The sequence below is a fragment of the Oryza glaberrima genome, chromosome 9 (assembly GCF_000147395.1).
Source record: "Oryza glaberrima chromosome 9, OglaRS2, whole genome shotgun sequence".
Classification (NCBI taxonomy): Eukaryota; Viridiplantae; Streptophyta; class Magnoliopsida; order Poales; family Poaceae; genus Oryza; species Oryza glaberrima.
The window spans coordinates 21352162-21368223 of record NC_068334.1 but is presented as its reverse complement, the minus strand read 5'-3'; the positions used below and the strand labels follow the sequence as shown (position 1 = coordinate 21368223).

The following is a 16062-nucleotide window of genomic DNA, read 5'->3' as shown; positions in this document are numbered from 1 at the left end:
AGGTACGGCTTTTGACTACAAAGCAATGCAAAGTCTTTAGTAGAAAGAGGAGCAGAAAGAACTCTTATTAGGCTTGCTTGTGATTCAGAACCAGCAAGGAAAGAGTAGTCGTTTTCAAAATAGTAAGTAAGATGCCGGGATAAGAAGATAGATTGTACATTTGATTGTTTAAACGTGAGTTTAAACTCATTTTAAGCATGTTTCAGTGAAGGAGAAGTAGTGATGAAGGTTTCGTAAAAGGAAACAGGAAAGCAAAGCGGGTTAGCGGACTTGGGAAACGGAAGAGATCAAAAGCGAGAAGTGACTAGTTGGAAGTTCCTGAAAGCAGGGAAAGCGATAGTTGACTTTTCTTTTCTTGAGAAGTAGGGACCCAAGCCAAGAATTACGTATTACAAGTGGACTAGTATTCATAGGGGCCTTTTCTTTCGAGAAGGCTTTAATAAGAAAAGAATTTGGTTTGGCAGACCAAAAAAAAACCTTCTGTCGACTAGAGTTTGATGTCGATTTATCCACACTTCCATGACTTTTAGAGGAAAGCTAACTGCTTGCTGGCTGGAAGCTGTATGAGCGGTAACGTCCACGTACAGCTCCGTGAGAAGGTGGACGGAAATGGCCTTGTTGTACCTCACTCCCGTCTTCAATGGGGTCTGCTCTTTTTTTTTTGGGAGAGTATGCCAATATGATCTTAATGAGGTGCGGGGCTTTGCATCTGACATTCGTTGGGCTTTCCTCTGCGGGAGCCTGCGTCCCGGCCTTTTTGTGCAATAAACCCCTCCGGCCGAAGACTAGTGATAGGTGGTCCCGCGGAGCTTTCGGGGAAGGGTAGCCTAGTGTGTAAGCACAGCAATGAACCGCGGCGAACCCTCAGACGACCCTTCTAAGATAAGGGGGGGATCCTCAGTAGTGGTGACCCTTTGACTCTTCCACTGACTTATATATGTACCGAATGCTCATACGGGAAAGTGAACTCCTGGGTCTGGAACCAGGGGGCGGGATAAAATCCTTTCTTTCTCGTCCACTCCAGGGGGTGCGGACACACCTGCGCGGATTACAGGTGACGGTTACAAGAATGGCGGGGAAGTGAAGAGTACCCGACGACATTCAGGGATGAATGTAGACCCATCGGGCAGGGATAATCATTCCGGTCCTGGGAGAGGTGGCGGCATCAGTCTGAGCTGGGGGAAGCCAGCCAATTGAGTCACTGAAACGACCGCAGGAGGCGCACCCTAAGCCCAGCTTCTCGGAGCTGCTATTGCGAAATACGGCTTCCTTAATATCAAAATTTCAACAAGGGGGCTGGGCTGCTCGCCTTCATAGAAAGGCGACCGGGCCTAGATTAGATGTTCGCCTTTTTATAGAATAGAAAGAGAAGGTAAAGGGGGGAAGGACATAGGAAAGAGGGATGATGCCTACAAAAATCAATTGATTCGTCAACACTATTCACATAGGATGCCCCAGGAAAAAACAACGGCCGAGACTGATAGGCCTGGGCTTGCAGGTGCAGGCAGTTTCAAATTCAAGAACTTCGTACAGAGCATCTCGGAGGAATATAAACAATGTGAACGGAAAAAGAAGAGAGATTTTATCCATGTCTTACTGATGAAAAATAAGACCTTTGTGACCGTGACAGATGCTAGGGGGAATAAAAAGACTGGGGCCTCCGCAGGTTGTTTGGGGTAAATAAAAGGGCGGTCTCGTCTTTCTCGATATGCTGCTGAAGCAACTGCGGAACATGTCGGGCGATCCGCCAGAAAGATGGGTTTAAAGTCAGTTGTCATGAAAGTGAAAGGATACAAGATGGTTGGTGAGGTGGGCGCAAACACTTTTCATTCCAATCCCTATCGTTGTGGTTGGACCAGACTACATGCCAAGACCCTTTATTCCAACATTTTCTCGCTGACAGCTCCTTCGACTTATTTTTCTATTCAATTGTTGCTTTCACAATCAATCACTAACCGCATTCTTGCAATTCATGTGCGGTTGGCATCTATTTTAGCTTTTTAAAGAGTTGACTCGTCGGGCATCATCAATGAAGGTGACATAATAGCGTGATCTGCCGAGTGATTGGACCGGCCCCCACACATATGTGTGAACCAATTCTAGCCTTTCTCCTTTGAACTCATGCCCCGCAAAACTAACCCGTTTTTGTCGGGATGGTGAGAAGGGATATATTTTACATCCCAGAGGGGCTATAATTGGAGATACTATTGTTTCTGGTACAAAAGTTCCTATATCAATGGGAAATGCCCTACCTTTGAGTGCGGTTTGAACTATTGATTTACGTAATTGGAAGTAACCAATTAGGTTTACGACGAAAGCGCTTGCTGCTTGCGATACGATAATAGCTGTGTTATTGAGCGGGAGAAGGCAGATCCACTTTACGGGAAGGGGAAAGTCGACTAAAGTAGGTTAGCTGATGTCTGCGGCCGCAATTCCTTTTCTAGCTTTTCTTGCAAGCTAGTTTCTAAGTTTCCAGAATCTGGCAATACTACAGCTTGGGACCAAGATGATGCTTCATCGAAGACCACACTCGGGATGTATAGCAAGGGTTCGTATTCGGGTCACAACACTTCCACCCTTTTCGCTCATTATCATATCCAACGAATATACATCGGATAGCTTTCTTGTTGAATTTACTTCGTAGATGACGGGGCACAAACACATAGCATACACAACCAAAAAAACGAAAGTGACTTCATAGTCTACTTGGTAAGGGGGTCGACGATTCCATAGCTTCTCGAATGGTGAGATTCAGCTTTAAGGGAGGAAGGAAATTAAAAGGAAGGAGAGTTGGGAACCAACGGCAAAGAAAGTATCATGTTGCTCCTCGGAAAACGCGTATAGTAGTCTCATTGGCCTTCGTCGATGGGACAAACGCTCCAGTGTATGCGTTACAAGGCAACTAGCATTTTGGATTAGAAGTTCGTGAAAGTATGTTCTCGTTTTTCGTTGGAAAAACCAACGCCGACGTCAAGATCAGTCTCCTTTCTAGGAGCAGAGCTAAAAAAGATGGGAAATTCCAATGATTCTTCGTTCATTAGAATGTCGATTCCTCACAATCGCTCTTTGTGATGCTGCGGAACCATGGCAATTAGGATCTCAAGACGCTGCAACACCTATGATGCAAGGAATCATTGACTTACATCACGATATCTTTTTCTTCCTCATTCTGATTTTGGTTTTCGTATCACGGATGTTGGTTCGCGCTTTATGGCATTTCAACGAGCAAACTAATCCAATCCCGCAAAGGATTGTTCATGGAACTACTATCGAAATTATTCGGACCATATTTCCTAGTGTCATTCTTTTGTTCATTGCTATACCATCGTTTGCTCTGTTATACTCAATGGACGGGGTATTAGTAGATCCAGCCATTACTATCAAAGCTATTGGACATCAATGGTATCGGAGTGCGCCTCTTAACGAGGGTGATTTAAGTGCAACGAAATGTACCGGTGGTTCGCGAAGCATCTGGCTTACCGGTCATCTCCCATTCCCGTCGTCGAGAGACTAAAAGAACTATAGCATGCCAGAAACGGAGAGTTGAGGTGGTTAGACCTATACCCCGAAATGCTCCCAGCATAGGAGCCTATGGTTCCATTCTTGTTATTGCTGGAGGTACACATACCTCTTCTCGGTGTGGTGGAGCGATATACGAAAAATAGATGCTAAGCCTGCAATGTCCGATAACGGGGCTTTAGTAGTGAATCTATCGGCACCACAGCAGTGGCATACAACTTTGGACCTAAGGGCCGGCCCCGTTACCTTTCGGAATGGGGGATCCCCGTTGGCAACAACCACGGTAGTAGTTGCGGAACTACTGGGCCAAGAGAGGACAACCTGTTGTTCCTGCTCCTCCTTCTTCGCTTCGGGGACGGAGGTCCTACGGTAGGTAAGAGCACGCACAAGCACTTGACCGAAGGGGACCAGCGCTTCTACTCCTCCACCGAGGAGCCGTTCTTGCGAGAAGCAAGGGATGTCGTGAACGGTGGGAGGTCAAAGAAAGAGAATTGACCTCTGAATACAGTGATCCTATGATCTAGATAGACTCCGTCCTTTTTTTTTTTAGATAAGGGTGACTCAAGAAATTGGGGGTCCTATCTGACTAGGGTCGAGCATCTTCATGTTATCTTGATTGATGCACACCTGACCTGTTAGCACTTAGCTTGAAGTGTGTTGATGACTTTGTTTGAGGTTCTGTATATTATTACGAGATTCCGCAAGCATTACTTGAAAGAGGAAGTGCGCCACTAAGACTGATTGCTTTTCTAGCACAGATGAAGTTCGTACCAGTGCATGCTGTCGCAGAGCTAAGAATCAAGTCACTCAGGAAAGCTAATCCATGGGGAATAGAAATCCCCGTCTGAAGACCGAGCTACCACTTTCATAAACCCAGACATCTATTTAATTATACGAAATATGAGGTCAATTAAAGAAGAGGCAGGTTATTATGTAAGATAAGAATAGTGGAGTGGAGACAGTGAACTGAACATCGCACTAGAATAGCGAACTTAACTTAATTAAGCACAGTACTATATGTCAATTGGTCGTTGCATTTAACCTATATTGACTAAGCGGTATGGTATCATTAACAACCTACCTTTCACTAAGAAGCGGTACCAACCCTGGACTTCCCGGAATCAATGAAGGAGTTCATTCAGCACCGAGCCGAGCGAGCGTAGATTCAATATGTTGATTGTACCGAACGAAGGATTTGCCTTAGCCGCTCGGGAATAGAATCCTTCACCACCAGGAAAGGCAATCGCCACGACGCTGACATCTTTTCATACGTACTAGACCCGGAAGGCGGAAGAAGCCGCTTACACGACTTCCAATACAGACAACTCAAGCAAGAGGTTTGACATCACTCCTGCAACTGCAAGATAAAGACTCAATCAAGCAGCACTGACCGCTATTCCCAGTTGCATAGAATCTATCATAAGCCGTTGTAAACAAAGGATTTTCCTATTAATAATTGGGCCAACCTACCAAATAGTAGGGTTTTTCGGTGTTAGTGCTTTCTCATGGGGTCAATAATACTAATCCCTCTTTTTGTGCCGGGAAGAAGATAAGAAAAGGCGAAGCCTTCTCTTGGTTTCCCCACCTGTTGCTTCTAAAGGCTGCCCTCTCTCGGCTGGATTTTGGTCCAGCCTACTACGAGGATCCCGTATCCCGTACATCGTCTTTCTCCCTCCTGGGTTCCCGTGGTTCCTATGCCGCCGCGTTTCCCGGTCCTTTTCTTTTAGTGCTTCGACCCGAAGCGATAGCTTGACGCGTTTTCCGTGGATAAGATGGCAGCGCTCCAGCTCACTAAAGAATGGGACGGCAGTGGTCCGCCGGCAAGCTCGTTCTGATCTTGGACGCAGTACATTGGAATCCTGAAGCACCACCACGAACGCTACCGCGCGTGCGCCTGCGGTGCGGTAAGGCACCACCCTGTTGTGCCAGCAGCCAACTCCGGCGTGTCAGCTTAGTTATCCTCATCAAGCCACAACCTTGATGAATTCTAGGGTTATTATGGAATAAGAAGAATTCTTCCATTCTTTTTCTCGAGGGAGAAAAACCAAACTAAAACTTTTCGAGTTAGCGGAATTCCTAGTAAAAATAAATCCAGGATTCTTCCACTTAGATGAAATAGCTTAGATGAAATAGTAAGTAATAGTCCCGCTATCTCTTTCTATATATGGAAAGTCAAGAAATTCTCATCGAAACATCGAGAAATTGTGCATATAGAAAACTCTAAAGAAAGAAAAAAAGGAGACCCATGCCATGATTTTCAAATCTTTTCTACTTAGTAGTCTAAGTTTCTCGATGAGGATAATTAATTCGGTCGTTGCGGTCGGACTCTATTATGGGTTTCTGACCACATTCTCCATGGGTCCCTCTTAGATCTTCTTTCTCCAATCTTGGATTAGGGAAGAAGGAGATATTCGCGACTCCTGGTGGTTTCATTATGGGGCAGCTCATGATCTTCATATCGATCTATTATCCACCTCTGCATCTATTCTTTCTTAGCTAAACGGGTGGAAGATCCATCCAATTTGGTTATATCATGGACTCAAAAAACGGATCTGAATGTGACTGAAATGCACGATCTTCACAGGTATCACTTTTCACGATACCTAAAAGGTGGAATAGCGATTTTCGAACCATTTCCTATAAGAGAAAGGTTTCCATTACTTTGAGAAATGGATTCTATATCAAACTATAGCTATTGCATTAAAGAAGAAAAGAAACTAATAGAAGTCGAAGACGCGGAATGGTAGTGAATAGAGAGAAAGATTCTTCTGGTTTTCTTGTTCCTGAAAATATTCTATCTATCTCCTAGACGCCGTAGAGAATTGAGAATTTTCATGTCTTTCAATTCTCGTACTCGTAATTGGAAAGTTACGGAAGGAGATCCATCATTTTGCAATGAAAACTACATAAAAAACTCTGGACAATTTCGAAATCAGGCCAAGCGTCTTAATACATATGCAAAAAAATTCATTATTGGCCCACCATTGATTAGAAGATTTAACTTGTATGAATCGCTATTGGTTTGATACGAATGACCTAAAAGAAAAAGGAGACTGACTCTGACCTTTCAAAGCCCTATCTCATCTGGTTGATAGTAGAAGGTACGTACGATGGTACCATGGACATAAACGAGGTCGAGCATATCTTTAATGATTTAAAACTAAAGCGTACCTAAAGCCTGCCCTGGATATGAAAAAGGGATTTGAGCCATAAGAAGATGAGGATCTATCACCAGATGAGGAAATGGAAACAACTAAGTATTAGTTAGGTTTAGGTTCCGGAAATGGAAATGGTAACAGCGGCCCAAAAATGGTAAGGTTTTCTTTTCAAAGAAAAAGGAATGGGATGGGGTATGAATCCTTAACTAAAAAAGTAAGCACCTCTCCTAACTAATTAGTTAGTATCGAGAGACTAGGCTTTTCATTAAAGTTGAAGGAGACAAACAAAGGTACTCTTGCCGATGGAAGAAATTCCATCGTCGTAAGGGAAGGCCTTGGTCAATCAACTCACCGCCATTGACCAGGGGAGGGGGGAACAATCTGATGAGCGAGATCATAACACGTGAACAACAAACCATACCGATAGGTTGATAGTTTTCTGTTGGTACGGCGTGTGGTCACAGGAACAATCGGCGGTCGTAGCATGAAAAAAAGAGTACCTTCATTTTACAGCATATAGAGGTGTACCAATCCCACCATGATCGCCAGAGCAAGATTCATTCTCACTACCAGATCAAACATGAGACCAGCATCCTAAAAAATAAAAAGGAACGCAAAAGTTTTTAGAAATCCTTATCTTTCGGCTTTTTAAAGAAGATAGGCCATTACAAAAACAAGGTATAACAGTCGACTTTCCTATCAGGATTTTACAACCTGAATACCAAGGGACCACTATTAGAAGAGAGCATAATAAGTAAATGCCGACGCCATCTTTTACTTTTTGGCTGGTCGGCGGCGCCATAAACTCGATAACCAGCACCGTGGAGTCAATAAATTAAACTAAATAGAATCCTAAAACAATCTTATTCGAACCCACAGCAATGAAATTCACACAAGCGGCAATCATCCGAGCAGAGAATGGAGAAGGGAAATATACTTGAAATTGTTTTTTTCCGAATGAGAAAGCCTTTGGCCTTGCAAATCCGTTTTTGCCGGGCACAATAGACATATCTGCTCAGTCACAACATAAGGAACCCCCAATGTTCCGATAAGCCTACCCGGCCTGACAGCTTTAGTTGAATGATCTGATCCCGAAGCTAGCTTTATACTTAAATTGCTATGACTGGCCAACTAATGATCGGACTACCTATCTTGATGCTTTGAATCTGTATTCAGAGCTTTTTTCCAACTACCGGGACTACTAATTTCAAGTACAAAGCTCTCCTATGAATATGCTACTGCTCTTACTTTCTACCTGAATCCGAGCATTGAAGCAAGCTCTTTATCGCACCATAACCGAGTCTCTCCTTGCAGCTCTGACCAATCCACCCGTCATTGCAAATAACTGCTCCTTACTCTTTGACTGTATGTCCATTTTTGCTTGATGTCTGGCTCACCGGATCTGGTACATGAAAAAGCCATTCCTTTTCGCTTTCCTTCAACCACTCAGTATACTTTTTTACTGGAAGAGTCAAGCGAAAGCAATTAGTTTAGAAGGAAGAGGAAGACCTAGGGGGCTTACGTCCTCATTTCACTCTTTTTGCTCCTGCGAGACACGACTCAACTACTTTTTACAATTGACAGGGTAGCTCGGAGGTCAGATGAAGGGTCCTCCCCATAAAGATAGATTGTACTGGAAGGTTCAGATGAAGGAAGGGCTGAAACAAGGCAAAAACTTTAAAATGGGGTAAATAAATATGAGCAATCCGTGAGAATAGCAAACCCCTATCTCTTATAAAGAAGAAGATAGATAGGTCCACGAGTTGAGACAGAGAAGTTTTGACTAATCAAGTAGGAGTTTACCCACGAAAGTCAGAGGCTGCATCATCAAAGGGGTATAGAAATAATTCAGAAGCACTATGGCCTGAAGCGAAGGGCAGGAACGAACGGAATCAATGTGTTCCAATTTATCCGGAGTAAGGACAGCAGCTGAGAAGGGAAAAAAAATAGCGTAGACAAAAGGTAGGACCAGATCATGCGAAGAACTCTTCACCCTATTGATTAGGAATCTCGATCAGAAACCACCAGGCCATGTCTCCCGATAAAAGATGATCCCCACAATGGATGTCAGGCCTTGGCTTCATAAAATCTGATTGGATCCGCACTAGAGGATAAGAATACAGATAGGCTGACTAAGAAGATCTTAAAATTGTCTTACCTGAAAAGATGAGTTATTCAAAGGAATACCTGAAGAATAGAATAAACACATGGCACAGCTGGGTGCTAGAATAGTAGTTGATAACTCAGTGACATACACTGAAATGGATTGCATCTATTGTTCCAAACAAGGCTGATATTAGCAGGGCAAGCCCTTCCATGCAATTTCTTGCTTCGCTCTACAGACGAAAGTGCCGGATAGTCAATGGTAACCAGAGGATCTATGGTTTTCGAGAGAAGGTAATTGGAAAAACGGACAGTAAGGGGAAGTAGCGATATTCCGATTCCTTCGTGGGGAATCAACGAAGGCAGCCGCTCCCGCAGCTTTAGTACTTAAGTTAGCCCCAGCCCTTATCCCGCGATGAGAAGGTAGATGCGGTAAGCCAACTCCTATCCTTCTTGCGGAAAGGGCATTCAATGCCATCTTCATTCCCTTCCTTACTTCGAGGAGCAGGTCGAATAGTCAAAGAAGGGGATGGCTAATTCCAGGAATAGAGTAGCATTCTCAAGCTGAGATAAAGAGCTTTTGCCTCAACTTCACTCTCCTTTCGTTTGTCCTTACCAGTGGATGTCTTATTTAAATACTTTGTCGACCTACTTATCAAAGCGCACGTAAAGGTAGGTATGTTCTCCTACGTGTTGAAAGAAGTGCTTCAATCAATAGGTCCTTCCTCTCAAAACCATACGCATAAGAGTGGAAATCCCCGCTATATATATGTTAGATCAAAGAAATATTTTTTCGTCCGTAATTAGTGTTACCGTTGTAGGATTAGTAGCCTTTTTCGCGTGAGCCAATCTCGCTAGCCGCAAGAGAGAGGCCTATGTTCAAGGAATGAATCTTTTTTTGATAGGAAGGCTGGTGGCATACGAAGAGAGGGCGACAGAACATCTGCATTCCCTTTCTTTGATTGAGAGAAGGATAAAGCAGAAAAAAAGACTTTACTGAAATTCCATTCCAAAAATAGGATACTTACTCCTTTCGCCGCCCACTTTCAAATAAGTAAAAAGGAAGAAGCGACTGGAGTGAAACTATAGGTAGGCAGAGGTTAGAGTCAAAGGAGGAGCCACCATAGTCAAAGCCCCACAGACAGGTAAAGTTGAATGCAGTTGCCGAAAGCAGGCAGAGTGAATTCAAGGGTCTGCCCTTTAGACGAATGCACCTACAGTTTTGATGGACCTCAGTCACCCGTATAGTACCACCCACCAACAAAATTCTGAAATAGGCCTTACCCACCGCCCTATTTCCTTTCCAACTCTCAAAGCTAAACTCTTGAGATAGCACAGCAAAGAAAGTATTAGCTTCACTCGTTCTTACTTATGAAAAGTATTAGCTTCACCCGCTATTATGAAAAGTCTTAATCATCCTGGTGCTATATGAAAAAGGCCGTGCGTGCTAGAAAAGCCAGAGAATTCAGCACCGTACTGCCAGGGAGTCCCATTGAAACGCGGGACAGAAACTCATATATAGTGTAGTTTCTATGATTTGGGGTTCGAATCTACCATTGGAGAGAAAATAAGGGGTTATGTGGATGGGGTCTCGCTTGGACGCAGGGGAGATCCATAGATCTGGATAGAGTCTTTCTCGCTCAGTAAAGAAGAGTACGCGCGCTACGGCTTACGCAGTGGATCTTCGGGCAACCAACCCGGCACATCCAATTCCGATCAACAACTTGGAGGTATGGCTGAGTGGCTTAAGGCATTGGTTTGCTAAATCGACATACAAGAAGATTGTATCATGGGTTCGAATCCCATTTCCTCCGGCACGGAAGTAGAACGGGCGGGCGAAATTACGTGAGAGAAAGAACCTCAGATTGATGGAGTCCGCCGTCGGACAGAATAGCACTACTTAGTGACTAGGAGCGGAGTGCCCCTTTCTTGTTCTTGGTGGCGTCTATAGCAAAGAAGACCTTCCCGAACGAGGGCCGTCCAGTCCCTGGCCGGCTCTCGGTTCTTGAGCAAACTCCTCCACTGGGATGCTCATAGATGAAGAAAAGAGACTTTAGGCAAGTGGTTCTGGTAGCTCAGCTGGTTAGAGCAAAGGACTGCAAATCCTTTTTTGCTTGTTTCAGTGGGAAGAGCAAGGGGCATTGCCCTTGAAATCCTTCAGTGGTTCGATTCCACCTCAGAACGAAAGAAAATGCAAGTGAAAGAGAATTGTAGGACAAGAGCTGATGGATGATAGAACAAAAGAGATGGATAGAGGCGAGAGAGATTGAGTGGAGGGTTCGAATCGCAAGATTCCTATTGGTGCGGAAATGGGTAGAGGTAAAGCGAAGCACACGCTACCGAAGCAGACTCGCTCCGTCTATGCGTCCTGAACCCGAAGATAGAGACCCCAGCTAGACCTATTTAGTTTAGTTGCCTCGGGTGAGCTGAACTACCAGAACTAGTTCTTTACAACTCGTGCCCCGGAGCCCTCTATCTAGAATAGCTCTCTCTAGATTTCCCAGAAATGTTACCAGAATAAGTTACAACTGACTATATCTTCTTTTCCCAGCGACGCGCCCTCCCACTAAGCTCTCAACCAATCCAAGGTTAAGAAAAGAAAGAACCAATGGAATAGTTGCGAATAGATCAGTCAAACCTCATCAAGTCCAGGTTTTGTAGGCAGGTATCCGGATAGGTTTATGGTTGGAAGAGATAGACACGAACGGATAGCCTTGTATGTATCGGTATGAACAGGTGTTCAGGTTTAGGAAGAGTAATTTGAACAGAAGGGCTAGCTGCGCTTATTCCGACAAGGCTGAACATGAGTTGCTCTCAAAGGACTTGACTTCTGAAATCTCTATTCTACGTTTTTCAACTAATCCACACGAGAAAATCCTATCTTTCAAGCTTTCTCTCACTAACTTCGCCAATTGTCCTTCGCTCCAGATGGTCAATGTCTTCAGACTAGCCATCAGCCCTTGGCTTCTGTACCCTTCTTTCTAATCAATTTAGACCTTAAATGAATAGAACTACCCATTTTTTTTTTCTATGCCTTGTCAACTTGCTTGGAAAACAACATGCTCTTCCTTTCCAAAAATGTTTTTAGACTAAAAAGGTTCCTTTTTATCTTGTGCACTCTGATGTGCGGGGACCAGCACCTACTACACCTACAATGGGTGGCAATATTTCATCTTATTTTTTTATGATTTTTCTACTTTGATTTTACTTGGATTATCTTTTCAAACATCGCTCAGAGCTCACGAAACTTTACTTTGATTTGATTTGAAAAAAAAAAGTTTTTTTGCTACTAGAATGCTGCTGAGTACACAGATTCCTCTTTCCTTTCAAGGAACAGCGAGCGTTTTAGGGAAGGATATAGGGGCGAAGCGGCTGCTAAGGTCCTCTTAGACTAAATAGCTTTTTATCAAGCTATTATGATGCTCGCTTCTCTTCGGTCCTCGTCATTAAAGGAAATTGTGCTTCTTCAGTTCTACATTAAAATTGTGAGTAGATTCTTCAGTTTTAAGCTGAGAAATCTTGGATCAAGACATACAAGGCAGCATTGGTCAAACATAGGACTACCTAGGCTAGGTCATTCATTGCTTGGTCCGCTATATTCGTTTTGTCTTCTAGTTCTCCACAGGGACTTCCTACTACTCCGCCGAATCTCTCATCTGAGAAAGTAGGTCACCTGAGTCGGGTTTACCTGTGGAATCTAATGCATTAGGGACAGAATCCCAAGACGACGTTGGCGCAGAAGCAATCTCTGGGTCTCTACCTTTAGATTACCTGGCCATAGAAACACGTTCTGGCGAAGATGAACAAACATCCTCGGGTAAGTAAACTTAGAGCAAAGAGAAAGCGACAACGAGATCATACTTTTATTGCTTTTGAAGTTCCTTCTACTGGTGTACCGGGCACAGGGGATGTCGATTTCAACTCAGAGATTGCCTGGTCCGCCTTTCTCTACTATGCCTTTTTAAGAATGGATTTGAATGAAATTTGGCATTAAAAAAATAAACGAATGAAGAATATTTTTACCTCTTATCTGATAAGCAATCAAAGCATTTGAATTGCTCTTTGAACAATAAAGAAAGAGCTAAGGTAAAAAAATATATGTGTTACTAATAGTAAACCTTTTTTTTTTAGTTTGCTTTCAGCTGAACATGTTATAACTACAAATGAGGTGAGGCTTGATTAGGTGGCATTGCAAGAACTAGGGAGGAACACAAGTTATGTACTTTAGGCTAAACATATGAATTTAGAAGATCAACTTTTCCAATGGGACATAAACAAAAGCAACCAACAATATATATATACTTCCATAATATTTTCTCTATGCAGTGAAAACAAAACTCCAAACAACGGGAAAGGGCTAAGTCACGCTACACTCCCAACAAGTCCCCAAAAGCGGCAACGCCAGCTAACGACCACAGACGGCCCTCCGAGTAGATGAACTCCAGAACCGCTGAGACAGAAGAGAGCTCAGAGTCAAAAACCCTAGTGTTCCGCTCCTTCCACAACTGCCAAGAAACCAGAAGCACTAGGGAGTCGAAGCCGGTACGGAGATGCTTAGGTAAGCAGGCCCTAGAGGACGGCCACCAGTCCTAGAACTAGCTGCCGTGGGGGAGAGAGGGCAGCCCAGCCAAGAGGCGAACGCACGCGGAGCCAGACCTGCCGAGCAAACACACAGTCGAGGAGAATGTGGTTCCCTGTCTCAAGATCCTGAGCGTAGAAGGAAAGCTAAAATAATTTACAATATTAAACAGAGGGAGTACCCATCTTTCTAATAAAAAATGTGTAAGTTCTTAACTTGTTTAGGTACTAAAATTGCTTTGAATTTTAGTTACCTTTAACCTAGCTTTGGATTTGGGGGAAAGAGGGGGTGACTCACCGGTGACAATAACTTTCATGTGGTGGTGACTAGATGGCGAGCTCTTCTTTGGCAACTAGGCAACTATATATGTGGTGGTAGGAAGGTTAGAGTTTGGAGTTTTCGGGTAGGGGTCAGGGTGGAAAGGGGCTTGGGGGTGGAAAGGTTGGCCGACCAATTTCATTAAGATTAGGAAGAAATACAATGTAAAAGGTTACAATGACATTACAATGTCGTGGCGGCCAGGGAAGGTCCCCAGCCAGCCAAGAACGAAAACCAAAGACGAGGCTAAACCCCGCAAACACCCATGGAGATTACTCTTGGGAGAAAATCCCCGCCACCCTCCAAACGGCAATTTCATCCTTGATGTCCTCCGCGAGCTGATCTGATAGCTTGGACACGTGCTGAAATATTCGCGCATTACGCTCCTTCCAAATCAGCCAACATATTAGCATGAAAGCACTGTCAAAATCTGTTCTGTAGTTCGTCTGAAAACGACACCTTGTTGCCAGCCATCAATCAGCGAGGGCAGCGTCCCTATCTGCCGGTATTGCAAAGCTTGCATTGCACCATCGCCTGATAGAACGCCACACCGCCGCCGTGTAATCACACGCAACGAACAGGTGGTGGCAGTTCTCATCATGTCGCTGACAGAGTGGGCATATGTGAATTTCGACGCAATCCTAGTTGTCTAAAAAATTAACCACAAATTTATGCTGTTTTCATACGGTTTTGCAATTTTACTTGCATAGATTTTTGGCTCCTATATTTCACTTTTTTCATCCATATGATCTTGCATCAAGATTCATGTTCTTGTATGTTCAACTTATAGTTTCATAGCGCTCATTTACACTCAGTTACGGTGCACCAAAGTTGATTTTATAACAATTTTTTCCTCTAGATTTACAGTTTTTGACATGTTTGTCTATTAGTTATTTCATTTAAAACGGGCTATATGCATTGGTTGAAATTTTACAAGATTCAAAACTACAAATTTGTCGAAAGCTCAACAGGTAGTCCCATTTTCATATGCTTGAAAAACTAGACAGACCCATAACACATTTGTGTCGTTTGGCAGGAAATCAGAGAGAGGCTGATTCGGCATGGAGAACGACCAAAAACTTTCAAGATTAAGTTGAACAATCTGACACCACGGGCTAGGCTAGGATCGAGTGGAGATTCTTGGTTGCGAGGGGAATTCCGCGATCATGGCTACGTGATCGATGCTAACGTTCACTACCGCAACGGCGCAATCTTCGGGGTGGTAACAATGACCACCGTCCAGAAACCGGCTGATATTGTCGCTGCCCTCGACAAAAGAGGGGTCAGACCTTGAGTTCTTTTTAGCAGCTACCTTGATATAAATATATAGCCTGAATGACTGACTAATGCACCATTTTCGTATTCATCATCTGCATGATTATATACCTGCATACATATGTTTCACCATGTTGGATCAATTCTGCATTATCAGTAGTAACTCAGTAGAATCTTGGCTTGCTATATATGAATTTTCACCTGCTTATAATTTTAATCTTCACCTTGTTGGATTAACCCCTGCATCTGCATGCATGCAGTTGCTGGACTTGCATCCCCTGCTAGCAGTGGAATTTGCAGAGCAGCGGCCGCGACAAGAGTGGATCCTGACAGAGGCGGCTCTAGCTAAAGCTCCAACGGCTGTTCATAGTTTTTCACCGAAAGATTTCAGTATCTACGTGAGAAATCTGCGATGGGATGTTGATCGCCTTCGTCTGCTAAAATATTTCGGAGAGCATGGCCGAGTTTTGGTAGCTCAAGTCGTGTGTGACAGACAAACCGGGCGCTCCAGAGGATTCGGCTTCGTGAGCATGGCCACATTGAGGGAACCAGACGATGTCATCGCTTCCCTCAACGGACAGGTGAGGTGCCACAACTAGATCAGTGCATATTATTACCCTGCTTATTTACAATTTATTATGGTCTTTTGTACAAATATTTCCCTTAATTACTACTCCCTCCGGGCTCCGGTTGATAATACTTATCGTTTTAAACAAGAACACGATCTCCAAAAAAAACAACTTTGACTATTATTTTTTATTATAGTATGCCTACAAGTGTTAACAAATATGTGATTTTATTAAAGTATTTTTTAAGACTAACCTATACATGCAGTCAGCATATTTGAAAGATAAATATTTTTAAAATGATTCATAATCAAATATTCTAAAGTTTGACTTCATTGTTGTCTAAAACGACAAGTATTATCAGCCCGGAGGGAGTATATCATTTGAAGAGATAATTATTATTTCTCTAATTGTAATCCACCTTCATGTTAAATCATGCAGATTATGGATGGACGTCCTATGAAAGTGAGCTTTGCAAGGTGGCAACCACGGCTTGATTACTTAGATCCTACTCCTATTTAGGAGAGCTTTTAGTTCGGATTCT

At 43.5% G+C, this 16062-nt stretch overlaps 1 protein-coding gene across 1 annotated transcript in view; it reads left to right on the top strand.

The window, feature by feature from the left end:
* The window catches only part of LOC127783851 (uncharacterized), a 22716-nt gene extending 6676 nt beyond the window's left edge, over nt 1-16040 (top strand). The window contains exons 2-4 of the mRNA XM_052310998.1: nt 14714-14959; nt 15213-15533; nt 15960-16040. Coding sequence (XP_052166958.1) covers nt 14714-14959; nt 15213-15533; nt 15960-16040 — 648 coding nt within the window. The remainder of the gene's footprint in view (nt 1-14713; nt 14960-15212; nt 15534-15959) is intronic.
* The last annotated feature ends 22 nt before the right edge of the window (nt 16041-16062 follow it).